At 47.2% G+C, this 12,475-nt stretch overlaps 1 protein-coding gene across 6 annotated transcripts in view; it reads left to right on the top strand.

Annotated features, from left to right (window-relative positions):
* Positions 1-12,475, top strand: part of PGR (progesterone receptor) — an 81,965-nt gene that overhangs the window by 29,641 nt on the left and 39,849 nt on the right. For 5 of the 6 annotated variants that reach the window (XM_060179727.1, XM_060179725.1, XM_060179730.1 and 2 more), the window contains exon 3: positions 6,845-6,961. The exons of the other annotated variant lie outside the window; for it this stretch is intronic. In XM_060179727.1, the coding sequence (XP_060035710.1) occupies positions 6,845-6,961 (117 nt within the window). The remainder of the gene's footprint in view (positions 1-6,844; positions 6,962-12,475) is intronic. 6 annotated transcript variants of the gene reach the window in all.

The following is a 12,475-nucleotide window of genomic DNA, read 5'->3' as shown; positions in this document are numbered from 1 at the left end:
CAGAACAGAGTTAAAAGAGTGAATTCAGAGAATCATGGTCAGTTTTATAGATCTTTCTTAGAAAATTTCTGGTACCACGAAAGTAAAATTTCTAGTTAATTAATATTTGCATGCTTGAGATTTTTGTTTGTTCATTATTTATTTTGGTCCATATCTTTTTTATTATTATTATTTTTGCCTCCAGGGTTTTTACTGGGGTTTGGTGCCTGCACTACAAATCCACTGCTCCTGGTGGCCATTTTTTCCCTTTTGTTGCCCTTGTTGTTTTATCGTTGTTGTTATTGTTATTGCTGTCATTGTTGTTGGATAGGACAGAGAGAAATGGAGAGAGGAGGGGAAGACAGAGACAAGGAGAGAAAGGGAGACACCTGCAGACCTGCTTCACCACTTGTGAAATGACCCCCTGCAGGTGGGGAGCCAGGGGCTCGAACCGGGATTCTAATGCCAGTTCTTGTGCTTGGTGCCATGTGTGCTTAACCCACTGTGCTACCACCCTCCCCCCTGGTCCATATCTTTTAAAGAAACATTTGTAGTTGGAAAATCATTATTGTGGGGCAGAGCAGTGGTGCACCTGGTTGAGTGCACATGTTACAATGTGCAAGGACGGGTTCAAGCCCCCAGTCCCTACCTGCATTGGGATGGGGTGGGGGAAGCTTCACTCGTGGTGGAGCAGTGCTGCAGGCATTACTCAGTCTCTCTCGCTCTCTGTCTCCTGAGAAATTTCTCTGTCTCCATCCAATAAATAAATGAAATCTTTAACAACACCAGAATTGCTGAGTATTAAATTCAGATAGCCTTCAGGGTTTAAGTAGTTTCCCCACAGGCTACCCAGAGTCGTAAACTGATACCAGTGACCCTGATTATCAGAAAACTGACTGCACCCTCAAATGTAAAAACAAACAAACAAACAACTTGGAATGTTTAGCCCCCTCCCCCAGAATAAGAAGGATTTTATTCTATTTGGTAACTCTTAATTTCTTGATTTATGCTGAAATGTTTAAACTTATTCACTGTGGTGTGTGTCATCATTTCCTTCATACCAGACTTCCTCCCTCAATTCTTGTCTGGATTATGTCTTCAGAAACCTCATGGGGAGACTACCCTGGCACCTTGATTTCATGCGTGTTTGAGGTTGCCTCTCAGCTGCCTTTAGAGTAACTGACTAAATTAAGTTAGGTATCCAGTTCTTGGGCCATATCTGAGACAGATCTAACTATACTTGTGACTGAAGGGAATGTGATAATCATCATAATTATAGTAGACTTCATTAAGTACTTGCTATGTGCCAGACATTCGAAGCTCTTGACGAGCTCATTTTGTATTTGAGGCCAACATTACGTGCTAGTAATGTTTTCATTTTACCTACAATGGGAGACACCGCAGATACTTGAACTTCAGCAGTATTGCGCCAATGTCCTTATTTTTAAAATTTTTTTATCTTTATTTAATTATTGGGTAGACACAGCCAGAAATTGAGAGGGAAGGGGGTGATAGACAGGGAGAGGGAGAGAGAGAGGGGAGAGAGAGATACCTTCAGCACTGCTTCACCACTCTTGAAGATGGGGACCCCCTGCAGATGGGGACCGGGGACTCAAACCTGAATCTTCGCTCACTGTAACATGTATGTTCAACCAGGTGGACCACCACCTGGCCCCCAATGTCCTTATTTTTTAACTTCCAATGTTTTTTTTTTTTTGATTTCTCAGGTTAACTGAGCAAGATTAATTACACAGTGATGCCTAGCTGTGTGACCTTAAACATGTTATTAACTCCTTTGTGCGCTCAGCTACCACTATGCCGTGGGTCTGCTAGTGCCTTCCAAGGTTTCCTTCATGATTGAATTAGTAATTCACACAGCAGATCTGAGCTTTGCGACAAGTAGTTTGACTTCAGTACCTGCTTTGTTTAATTTTGTGCTTTAAAATGCATGTATTTGGGGGTCGGGCGGTGGCGCAGCGGGTTAAGCGCACGTGGCGCAAAGCGCAGGGACTGGCGTAAGGATCCCGGTTCGAGCCCCCGGCTCCCCACCTGCAGGGGAGTCGCTTCACAGGCGGTGAAGCAGGTCTGCAGGTGTCTATCTTTCTCTCCCCCTCTCTCTCTGTCTTCCCCTCCTCTCTCCATTTCTCTCTGTCCTATCCAACAACAAAGCAACGTCAACAATGGCAATAATAACCACAACGAGGCTGCAACAACTAGGGCAACAAAAAGGGGGAAAAATGGCCTCCAGGAGCGGTGGATTCATGGTGCAGGCACCGAGCCCAGCAATAACCCTGGAGGGAAAAAAAATGCATGTATTTATTTATTATGAAAGAGACAGAGAGGGCAGAAGGGAGAGATAGGGGACCAGAGCACTGCTCAGTGTTGGCTTATGGTCAGTACCTGCTTTTTGTCACAGTAGCGTGAAACCAGCAATTCAGATGCTACTTAAGGGGGTTGGACAGTGGCACACCCAGTGGAGCACACATGTTGCAGTGCAGAAGGACCCAAATTCAGGGCTCTGGTGTCCACCTGCTGGGAGAAAGCTGTCTGAGCTGAGAAGTAGTAGTGCTACCGGTGTCTCTCTCCCTCTCTGTCTCCTTCTGTATCTCCCACTTCCTCTAGATTTCTCTGTCTCTACCCATTAAATAGTAAATAAATTATAAAAAATGATGTTACTTCAGGCTGGGAGATAGTCCCAGAGGCCGCATGTTCAAATCCCAGCACCATCACGTGCCAGAGCTGAGTGGCACTCTGATTCCTCCTCCCCTCCCCACTACACGGCATGAAAATAAATTTAAGCACCTTTCAGAAAAAATGTTGTTTCAATTTAGTACTGAAAAGGATAGTTTTTTTTTTTTTTTTTTAATTATTTATTTTTACCAGAGCACTGCTCAGCTCTGGCTTATGGTGTTGGGGGGGGGGGGGGGGGAGTTGCCCCTGGGACTTCAGAGCCTCAGGCATAAGAGTCTCTCTGCATAACCATCAGGCTATCTACCCTTGCCCAAGGCTAGTATACAAAGCAGTTTTTGGAACACATCTGAGAAACAATAAATACTTGCTAAACGAATGAAGGTTTTGCAAAAGTATATTTGCACTTAACAAACACTGACAAGTAGATGCAGTGGTGAACTCTGTAGGTGGAGGCTAGATCATCTACAGGTAGTGCTGGCCCCAGCTCATCTGGGAGAGTGCCTGCTTCGACATGGGTTCAAGCCATGCTCGATCCGGACCCCCTCAATCCTGCACTGGGAGGAGCTTCGGAGCTATAGTCCCCCTCTGTCTCTGTCTCTTTCTTTGTCTCTGTTTCTGAAACAGTCCGAGAGATGAAGTCCTGGTGACCACACAAACAAAACAAAAACAAACAGATCTTTGTAGATAAATAGAATGGAGAGCACACAAGGGAACTAGTTTCATCATATTAGGATTGCAGATGGTTTTCTGTTTCGCATTTCCTTCATCTGCTACAAGTCTTCTCTAACAATCAGACATGTTCGAGAAACCACTTGACCCGTGAGCCAGAGTCTTGCGGTCTGTACTCATTGCCTGTGAGGGAAGGTCAGAGCTGGGGATGAGATTTGAACCAGGAGAAGGTGGGGCTACCCCCCCACAGTGTGCAGGGGCACCGCTCTCAAGGAGGAGCAGCAGAAGGAGTTTGAAAGGAGCTGTTGGAGTCAGTCAGCTGGCACATGCTCTACAAACAAAGAGAGGGTCTGTGGACAGAGGATCCTGGGTTAGATTATCCAGGTCAGCAAAAAGTCCACAGTACTTGAGAAGGAAGAAGGCCTTGTTGGCGCTAAGCCACTTCATAAGCACACCATGTGCGCTTAGCCCGCTGCGCCACCGCCCAGCTCCTTCCTTCCTTCCTTCCTTCCTTCCTTCCTTCCTTCCTTCCTTCCTTCCTTCCTTCCTCCCTCCCTCCCTCCCTCCCTCCCTCCCTCCCTCCCTCTCTCCCTCCCTTCCTTTCTTTTTAAAAATTTATTTATTTATAAAATGGAAACACTGACAAGACCATAGGATAAGAAGGGTACAATTCCCACCACTAGAGCTCTGTATCCTATCCCCTCCAATGATAGCTTTCCTGTTCTTTAACCGTCTGGGAGTATGGACCCAAGGTCATTGTGGGATGCAGGTGGAAGGTCTGGCTTCTGTAACTGCTTCCCACTGAACATGGGCGTTGACAGGTCGATCCAGACTCCTGGCTGCCGAGTACTAACCCTGGAGGCAAAAAAAAAAAAAGGGTAAATAAATGAAGAAGCCAGACTTAAAGCATCAGGCTGCAGGCTGCACTACCATCACAGGAGCTGTGCTAACCCTTTATAACCAGCCATCTCTAGAGGAAGAAAAACTCACCAGCAGCCTCCTGAGCACAGGGGGAGCAATTGCTAGTGAACTTGTATGCTTGAAGTCCCAGGAGGAAGCAACACCTATGAAAAGCCCCACTGTGCTTTCCCAGAATGCCATGTCACCTTACCAACCTGTTAACTGTCTGTAGACCTAGCTGTGGGCCCCTTTAAAACTCAGAGGTGTCACCTCCCCAGCTGGGTGATGCCCAGCCCCTGGGCTCCTCTACTTCAACTCTTACCAGACGAGTGAATCTGACTTTCACGCCCACCAACATGAATCGCAACAGGGAGACCGCACATCCTTTGAGGTTGCGAATCATGCTTGGAAAGCACAAGTCAGCTGGGGATATGAAAGGACACATAGCCTGTCTAATGGGGAGTCTCTGAGAAATCGGTTAGAAAAGTGGGTTTTCCACTGAGTTGATGTTGACATATGTAAGCTGACTTTTTTTTTCTTCTTAATTTGACTTAATTAGATGGATTCTCACCTTAAAAAGCAGAGCATCTTTGGGGTTTAAAAGTCATTGCTGAAAGTTAGATTTATCAAGTAGTTTGCCCTGCTCAAAGTGACAGCAGTTCTGTGTTTCGCCCATGTTTATTCTGTGAATCTTCTGTCATCTCCATTCAGTATTTCTCATTCTTTTAAATTCTTCTCTCCGTAGCATTATTTATTTTCTTTCTCTCTTTCCTTTATATTCCTCTTCTTTCCTCTCTTTTTTAGAGAGCAAGAACTAAATATTACTTCTGTGCGTGTGTGTATGAGGTTGTCAGAAAAGTCATGACACATTTTTTGCTTTGAGAAACAGAAAATACATCATGACTTCCTTTTTTTTTTTTTTTTTTGCCTCCAGGTTTATTTCTGGGGCTTGGTGCTGAATCCACTGCTCCTGGCGGCCATTTTTTCCATTTTATTGGCTAGGACAGAGAGAAATTGAGAGAGGAGGGGGAGATAGAGAGGGAGAGAGAAAGACACCTACAGACCTGCTTCCTGCTTCACCGCTTGTGAAAATTACACCCCTACATGTGGGGAGTGGGGGCTTGCCCCTGGATCCTTGCACAGGTCATTATGCTTAGTACTATATGTTCTCTTTTTTTTTTTGCACAATTTTTTAAATATTTATTTATTCCCTTTTATTGCCCTTGTTGTTTTATTGTTGTAGACATTATTGTTGTCGTCGTTGTTGGATAGGACAGAAAGAAATGGAGAGAGGAGGGAGTCGGGCTGTAGCGCAGTGGGTTAAGCGCAGGTGGCGCAAAGCACAAGGACTGGCATAAGGATCCCAGTTCGAACCCCGGCTCCCCACCTGCAGGGGGTCGCTTCACAGGCGGTGAAGCAGGCCTGCAGGTGTCTATCTTTCTCTCCTCCTCTCTGTCTTCCCCTCCTCTCTCCATTTCTCTCTGTCCTATCCAACAACGACAACAACAATAATAGCTACAACAATAAAACAACAAGGGCAACAAAAGGGAATAAATAAATAAAATTAAATTAAATTAAAAAAATTTAAAAAAGAAATGGAGAGAGGAGGGGAGGATAGAGAGGGGGAGAGAAAGATAGACACCTGCAGACCTGCTTCACCGCCTGTGAAGCGACTCCCCTGCAGGTGGGGAGCTGGGGGCTCAAACCAGGATCCTTAAACCGGTCCTTGTGCTTTGCGCCACCTGCTCTTAACCCGCTGCGCTACCGCCCGACTCCCATACTATGTGTTCTTAACCAGGTGCGCCACTGCCTGCCCCCCCCCATTATGACTTTCTGACAACCCGATTGTATTGTGGATCAGACTCTGGACCACCTGTGTACAAGTCCTGCACGCTGCCTGCTGAGCCACCTCCTCACCACCAGGCTTCCTAACCTGCGGCACTAACAGACCAGGCGTGTACAGACAAGTGCACAGTTGATGAGCATCCCTGGCGCCTCCATATGCCGGAACGATGCTTTTGGATTCTCTCTCTCCTGACCAAATCTTAAAAACATCAGGTCAGACTATCTTTCCCATTCAGAGAAGTGAAGTAAAGTAGGTATGAGATCATTTCAGTGAGTAACCTCATTGTGTCTGCTGTTCACAGCCCTAAGACTTACCCGGAAGAGGGAGCAAGCTTCAGAATTTCCCTGCAGACCTGAGTGAACATAGTCCCTTTCATTCTACAGCATTCCCCTGTCAGCTGAAAGATTCAGCTATCACAAGGAAAATGGTCTTAGTGGAGCCTGACAGCTAGCTAATGTTGTCAGCAGCGCCGGCTGACTTGCAGATGGCAGAAAGGTCCAGGTGCTTGTCACAGAGCTGGCACCTTGAGGAAGAGGCAGGGAACTACTGCTGAGGTCAGCCCTCGATTCCTGAGTCGAGCTCACTGCCGTCAGGCCCTGGAGACAGCAGTGAGGGAGGAGGCAGGAGGTTGCCACTGACCTGAAGGAGAGTCAGCCGGGCTTCTGCCCCTGTGCTCCCAGCCTCTCTCCACTGTCACTGCAGGGAACCTCTGGAGGCCTGCATCCATGGCAAATCATCTTCACTCTCTCTGTTTTTCAGGGCAGCATAACTATTTATGTGCTGGAAGAAATGACTGCATTGTCGATAAAATCCGCAGGAAAAACTGCCCTGCGTGCCGCCTGAGGAAGTGCTGCCAGGCCGGCATGGTTCTCGGAGGTAATGTGGACGGACGTTCGCACTCGTGGTGTGCAGATTCCAGAACGGTAAAACCGTGGTCGCATAGCCCTGGCATTCTTGTTCATCTTTGTTCTCTGTGTCTGAGTCAAACCACCCAGACTGCCCCTTCAGTCTGAGAGCTGGATGTAGTCTGTCAGGAGGGCTAGGAGCAGCAGCAGCACATGGCTGTGGTGGCTGGGGCCACCTCACACCCTGTCCCCCCTCAGCTGAGTAATGTGGCTTGGAGTGCAGGCTCCATCAACCTGCCCCTGTGACCTGGAGTCACTCACCAGCTCTGTCTGGATGTCCTCATCTGTGAAAAGCAGGCAGTAGCACAGCATGTTAAGCACATAAATTACCATGTATGTATAAGGACCCAGGTTCAAGCTCCAGTTTCCCTCCTTGGGGAGGGGGAGGGTGGAAGGCAGACAGTTCACAAGTGGTGAAGCAGCTCTGCAGGTGTCTTTTTCCCTCTCTCTACCTTTCCCTCCTCTCTCAATTTCTTTCTGTCTCACTCAATAAAAAAATGGAAAGAAAAAAATTAAAAAGGAAAAGATGGCCACCTTGGTAAGCCTGATAGCAAAAAAAGAGTAAGTTGTTGTTTTTTTTTTTTTTTTGCCTCCAAGGTTATTGCTGGGGCTTGGTGCCTGCACCATGGATCCACTGCTCCTGGAGGCTTTTTTTTCCCCCTTTTGTTGCCCTTGTTGTTTTTATCATTGTTGTGGTCATTATTATTGTTGTTGGTGGTGGTGTAGTTGTTGTTGGATAGGACAGAGCGAAATGGAGAGAGGAGGGAAATGGAGAGAGGGGCAGAGAAAGATAGACACCTGCAGACCTGCTTTACTGCCTGTGAAGCGACTCCCCTGCAGGTGGGGAGCCGGGGGCTTGAACCGGAGATGATCCTTATGTTGGTCCTTGTGCTTTGCTCCACTTGTGCTTAACTCACTGTGCTACCGCCTGACTCCCCCCCCCCCCCTTTTTTAAATATATATTTGACAGGACAGAGAGGAATTGAGAGGGGAGATTGCGAGGAGAGAGAGACCTGCAGACCTGCTTCACCACTTGTGAAGCTATCCCCTGTAGGTGGGGAGTCAGGCCTAGAACCCAGGTCCTTGACCATGGCAATGTGTGCACTCAACTGGGTATGCCACTCCCTGGCCCCTGTAAGTTCATAAGGATTTCAGTGTGTGCTCTGTGTACCAGCTGGAAACAGCTCAGGCGTAGTAGGTGCTGTGTGTTGCTCTCTGGGAAGACGGGAAGGCGAGTTGCATCCGTGGTTTCTTTTACTGTTTTAAAGAGAGAGAAAGAGGAGCCTGGTTGATCGCACATGTTACAATGCGCAAGGACACGGGTTCAAGTCCCCACTCCCCCACCTGCAGGGGGAAAGTTTCATGAGTGATAGATCAGGGCTGCAGGTGTGTCTCTCTGTCTCTCTCCCTCTCTATCTCCCCCTTCATTCTTGATCCAATAAATAAATAAAGACAGTAAAAATTCAAAATAAATAATAAGAATCTAAAAAACATTTTTTAGAAGGAGAGAAGAGGCAGGGAAGACAGCACAACACTGCTCCACCATCCATGGGGCCTTCCATGTGGTGCTGGGGTTCCCCTGCAGGGCCTCACACATGTGGTCTACCAGGTGAGCTGTCTTCCAGCACCCTCAAGAGAATGGAGGCCACTAGGGGAGTTGGCAAAGACTCCTGAGAGAGGACTTGGAAACAATGAGTAGGAACTTTGTACACAGAAAAGGACAGTTAAAGTGAGAACAACCTATGCCTGAAAAAGCAGATACATCCCACTGATTTATTTATTGATTGATTGATTGATTGCATCCAGGGTTTTTGCCACTCCTAGAGACCATTTTTCCCCTTTCGTTGCCCTTGTTGTTTTATCATTGTTGTGGTTATTATTATTGTTATTGTTGTTGATGTCATTGGATAGGACAGAGAGAAATGGAGAGAGGAGGGAAGACAGGGGGCAAGAAAGATAGACACCTGCAGACCTGCTTCACTGCCTGTGAAGTGACTCCCCTGCAGGTGGGGAGTCAGGGGCTGGAACCGGGGTCCCTATGCCGGTCCTTGTGCTTTACACCACGTACGCTTAACCCACTGTGCTACCGCCAGACTCCCCTGATTTTTTTTTTTAAGTATATGATTTCATGAGAACAATAGCAGATGAGTGAGCCCTTGGGCCATTGGAACTGTGGAATTTTAACTCTTTTCTAGGCAATGGGCCAAGTGTCTTGGACTTTCCTTGGATTAGCCCCCAAATGAAGTCAACGTTTGTTTTATTTCTTTATGGGTTTTGTCCTTGCCTGGACTTCACTGCTCTAAGAAGACTTTTCTTCAGAGGAAGGAGACAGAGGGAGAGGGAGAAGCCCCACAGTGCTGACATTTCTCTTAGTGCAGTGGGGTCTGAGCTCACATATGGGTCTCGTGCATGGCATGGCAAAGTGGGCACCTTCCCAGGTGAACTATCTGGTCACCTTAAAGCCCAGGTTCTTTTTTATTATCATTATTTATTTTGCCTTCAGGGTTATCGCTGGGGCTCAGTGCCTGCACTGTGAATCCATTGCTTCTGGAGGCCATTTTTGTTGCCCTTGTTGTTGTTATTATTGTCATTGTTGCTATTGCTATTGTTGGATAGGACAGAGAGAAATGGAGAGAGGAAGGGAAGACAGGAAGGGGGAGAGAAAGACAGACACCTGCTGCAGACCTGTTTCACCATTTGTGAAGCAACCCCCTGCAGGTGAGGAGCTAGGGCTCGAACTGGGATCCTTGAGCCCATCATTCTGCTTTGCACCATATGTGCTTAACCCGCTGTGCTACCACCTGGCCCCCTGAAGTCCAGATTCTTCAGGGTAACACAGGGGCCTTTCACAGCTGCACTATCCCTATTTCCCTTCTTCCCAGAAGAATCTCCTCTCTCCCGACTCTCAGCTGTCCTCCCACACATTTCCTCTTGCCTGCACCATTCTCCCTTCTCTCCTATCAATTTATCCTTCATATGAAGTTCAAGCATCCCCTTTTCTGTGGCATCTCGCTTCTCTCTTGTCTGCAGGGACAGATAGTTGAGGGGAGTCTCTCTTGTGCAGAGAGGTTGAAATCTGTCTGCAGTCAGGATGGGGCCTTCCCCCGACTATACATTCAGTGTCCTGTTCTGATAATGGAGAGTCAGCAAAGTGATCCGAGTGGAAGTGGTAAAAGTCCAGCCACCCTGCCCCTTCCCAGCTCACATGAGGCCTTGGCAACCTCTCTCTCTCTCCCCCCCCCTCCCCCACCCCCAAAATTCTTTACACTCTCATTTCTCCATAAAGGTTTACTTACTAGGATCCTTGGCAAGGATTTTTCTCTTTATCCAAGATTGATTTGCAAGCAGGGATCTGGATTTAACAGCATGTGAACGTGGTGCCTTCAGCACCAGTATATTCTCATGGCTATTGCTCTGAGGTCATTGACACCTAGGTCCCTGTGCATTCTGGGTACACAAAAGGCCCATCCGAGGGTGCCGGGCGGTAGCGCAGCTAGTTAAGTGCACATGGCATGAAGTGCAAGGACCGGCATAAAGAATCCCGATTGGAGTCCCTGGCTTCCCACCTGCAGGGGAGCCACTTCACAGGTGGTGAAGCAGGTCTATAGGTGTCTATCTTTCTCTCCCCCTCTCTGTTTTCCCCTCCTCTCTCCATTTTTCTCTGTCCTATCCAACAACGACGGCAATAACAACAATAGTAGTAACAACAACAATGATAAAACAACAAGGGCAACAAAATGGAAAAAAATGCCTCCAGGAGCAGTGGAATCGTAGTGCAGGCACTGAGCCGCAGCAATAACCCTGGAGGCAAAAAAAAAAAATCCGTGTTAATTTCCTGGACACGGATGGTGTGTTTGCAGGAGAAGGAGAGGACGTGGTGGACGTGGTGCAGTATGGTGTTTTTCATGTCAGGCTGGGTTACTTGACCTTGAGTGGTCATTCACCCTGCCTTTATGATTCTTCTATTGTGAAAAGATGATTTGGAATGACTAAAGGAAAAGTGTTAAAAGACTTCCATCCAGTCAGTGAGCAAATGGGGCATACTCATAGGACAGACTTGGAATCTGGACAGCAGTCAGATAGATGCCACTAAAATAAACTAACAGCCATGGAGTACTACTTTACCATTAAAAATAAACTACCAGCCGTGGAGTACTACTTTACCATTAAAAAGATGACACTGGGGCTTTGGAGGCACAGTGGTTAGAACTGGAGAGAACTATACTAAGTGAAATATGAAAGGAAGTGAAAGACAATGACTGGATTTTTTTACTCATGTGAAATATAAATAAAGGAAGTTAATTTAAAAATAATAATAATAAACAAACAAATAATAAACTAAGACTGAAAGCTCATGGTGACCAGGTGGAATGAGAGACCTAATGGGGGCGGTGAGTGAAGGGGTCTCTGGAACATTGCTGGTGGGGTGATGAGTTCTTATGCACACATATTGTGTGTGTGTGTGTGTGAAACCAATATTTTGAGACTTCACAGCTTTGTAAACCAACGTTAAATCAATCAAAATATAAGAGGCTATACTGATTTTTTTAATGGGGGTAACAAAGAGAACGCCTCTTCAGAGAAGACTGAGATGAAGGAGAGGTGAGAGATGAGGTCTCCCGCAGGACAGAGACCAGGTGGCAGCAGAGTGGCTGGTAGCATTGCCCTTCCTGTGGCTGAGGCCCCTGCAGAGTCCCCTGATGCTGTCCTGGACCCCCATTGTGAAGCGTTAAGGGCTTTCTTCCCTCTACACACCTGGGTTCAATCAGTGAATCCACCTATGTGGCTGGTGACCTTACCATCTCTCCTCTGGACACTTCTGAATGAAGTAGCATGTATCTCAGTCTCAGTACCAAGGCCTGCACCAGAGAGATGTGAGACCCAGCCCCGTGGTTGGTGATTACAACTGCTCGCTCACCAGCTGGTTCTTCTGATCTTTATCTCATTTCCAAGGCTTTTTGTCCCTACACCTGGGAAGGCAGGACAGCCCACCTCTCACCTGGATGCTGCACCTGTTTTGCCTTGCTGTGTCTGACCCAGGTTGAACCCAGCCCCCGTAGCACTGAAGGGAGCTCCCAGGGCTGTGGTATCTTTCCCTCTCTTCTTCTGTCTTTGTATCTCACTTATTTATTTATTTATTTATTTATTTATCTATTGGAAATATTGACAAGACCCTAGAATAAGAGGGGTACATTTCCCACCACCAGAATTCCCTATTCCACCTGCCTCCCACCCCATCCCCCTTGATAGTTTTCCTATTCTTTATCCCTCTGGGAACACGGACCCAGGATCATTATGAGGAGCAGAAGGTAGAAGGTCTGGCTTCTGTAATTGCTTCTCCACTGGGCATGGGTGTTGGCAGGTCTATCCATACTCCCAGCCTGTCTCTCTCTTTACCTAGTGGGGCAGGGCTCTAGAGAGATGGGGTTCTAGGACACATTGGTGGGTTTGTCTGCCCAGGGAAGTCAGGTTGGCCTCATGGTAG

This window comes from Erinaceus europaeus, chromosome 20 (genome assembly GCF_950295315.1).
Source record: "Erinaceus europaeus chromosome 20, mEriEur2.1, whole genome shotgun sequence".
In the NCBI taxonomy this organism is placed as follows: domain Eukaryota; kingdom Metazoa; phylum Chordata; class Mammalia; order Eulipotyphla; family Erinaceidae; genus Erinaceus; species Erinaceus europaeus.
The sequence above is the reverse complement of the archived record's forward strand: the minus strand, read 5'-3'. Positions and strand labels throughout refer to the sequence as shown.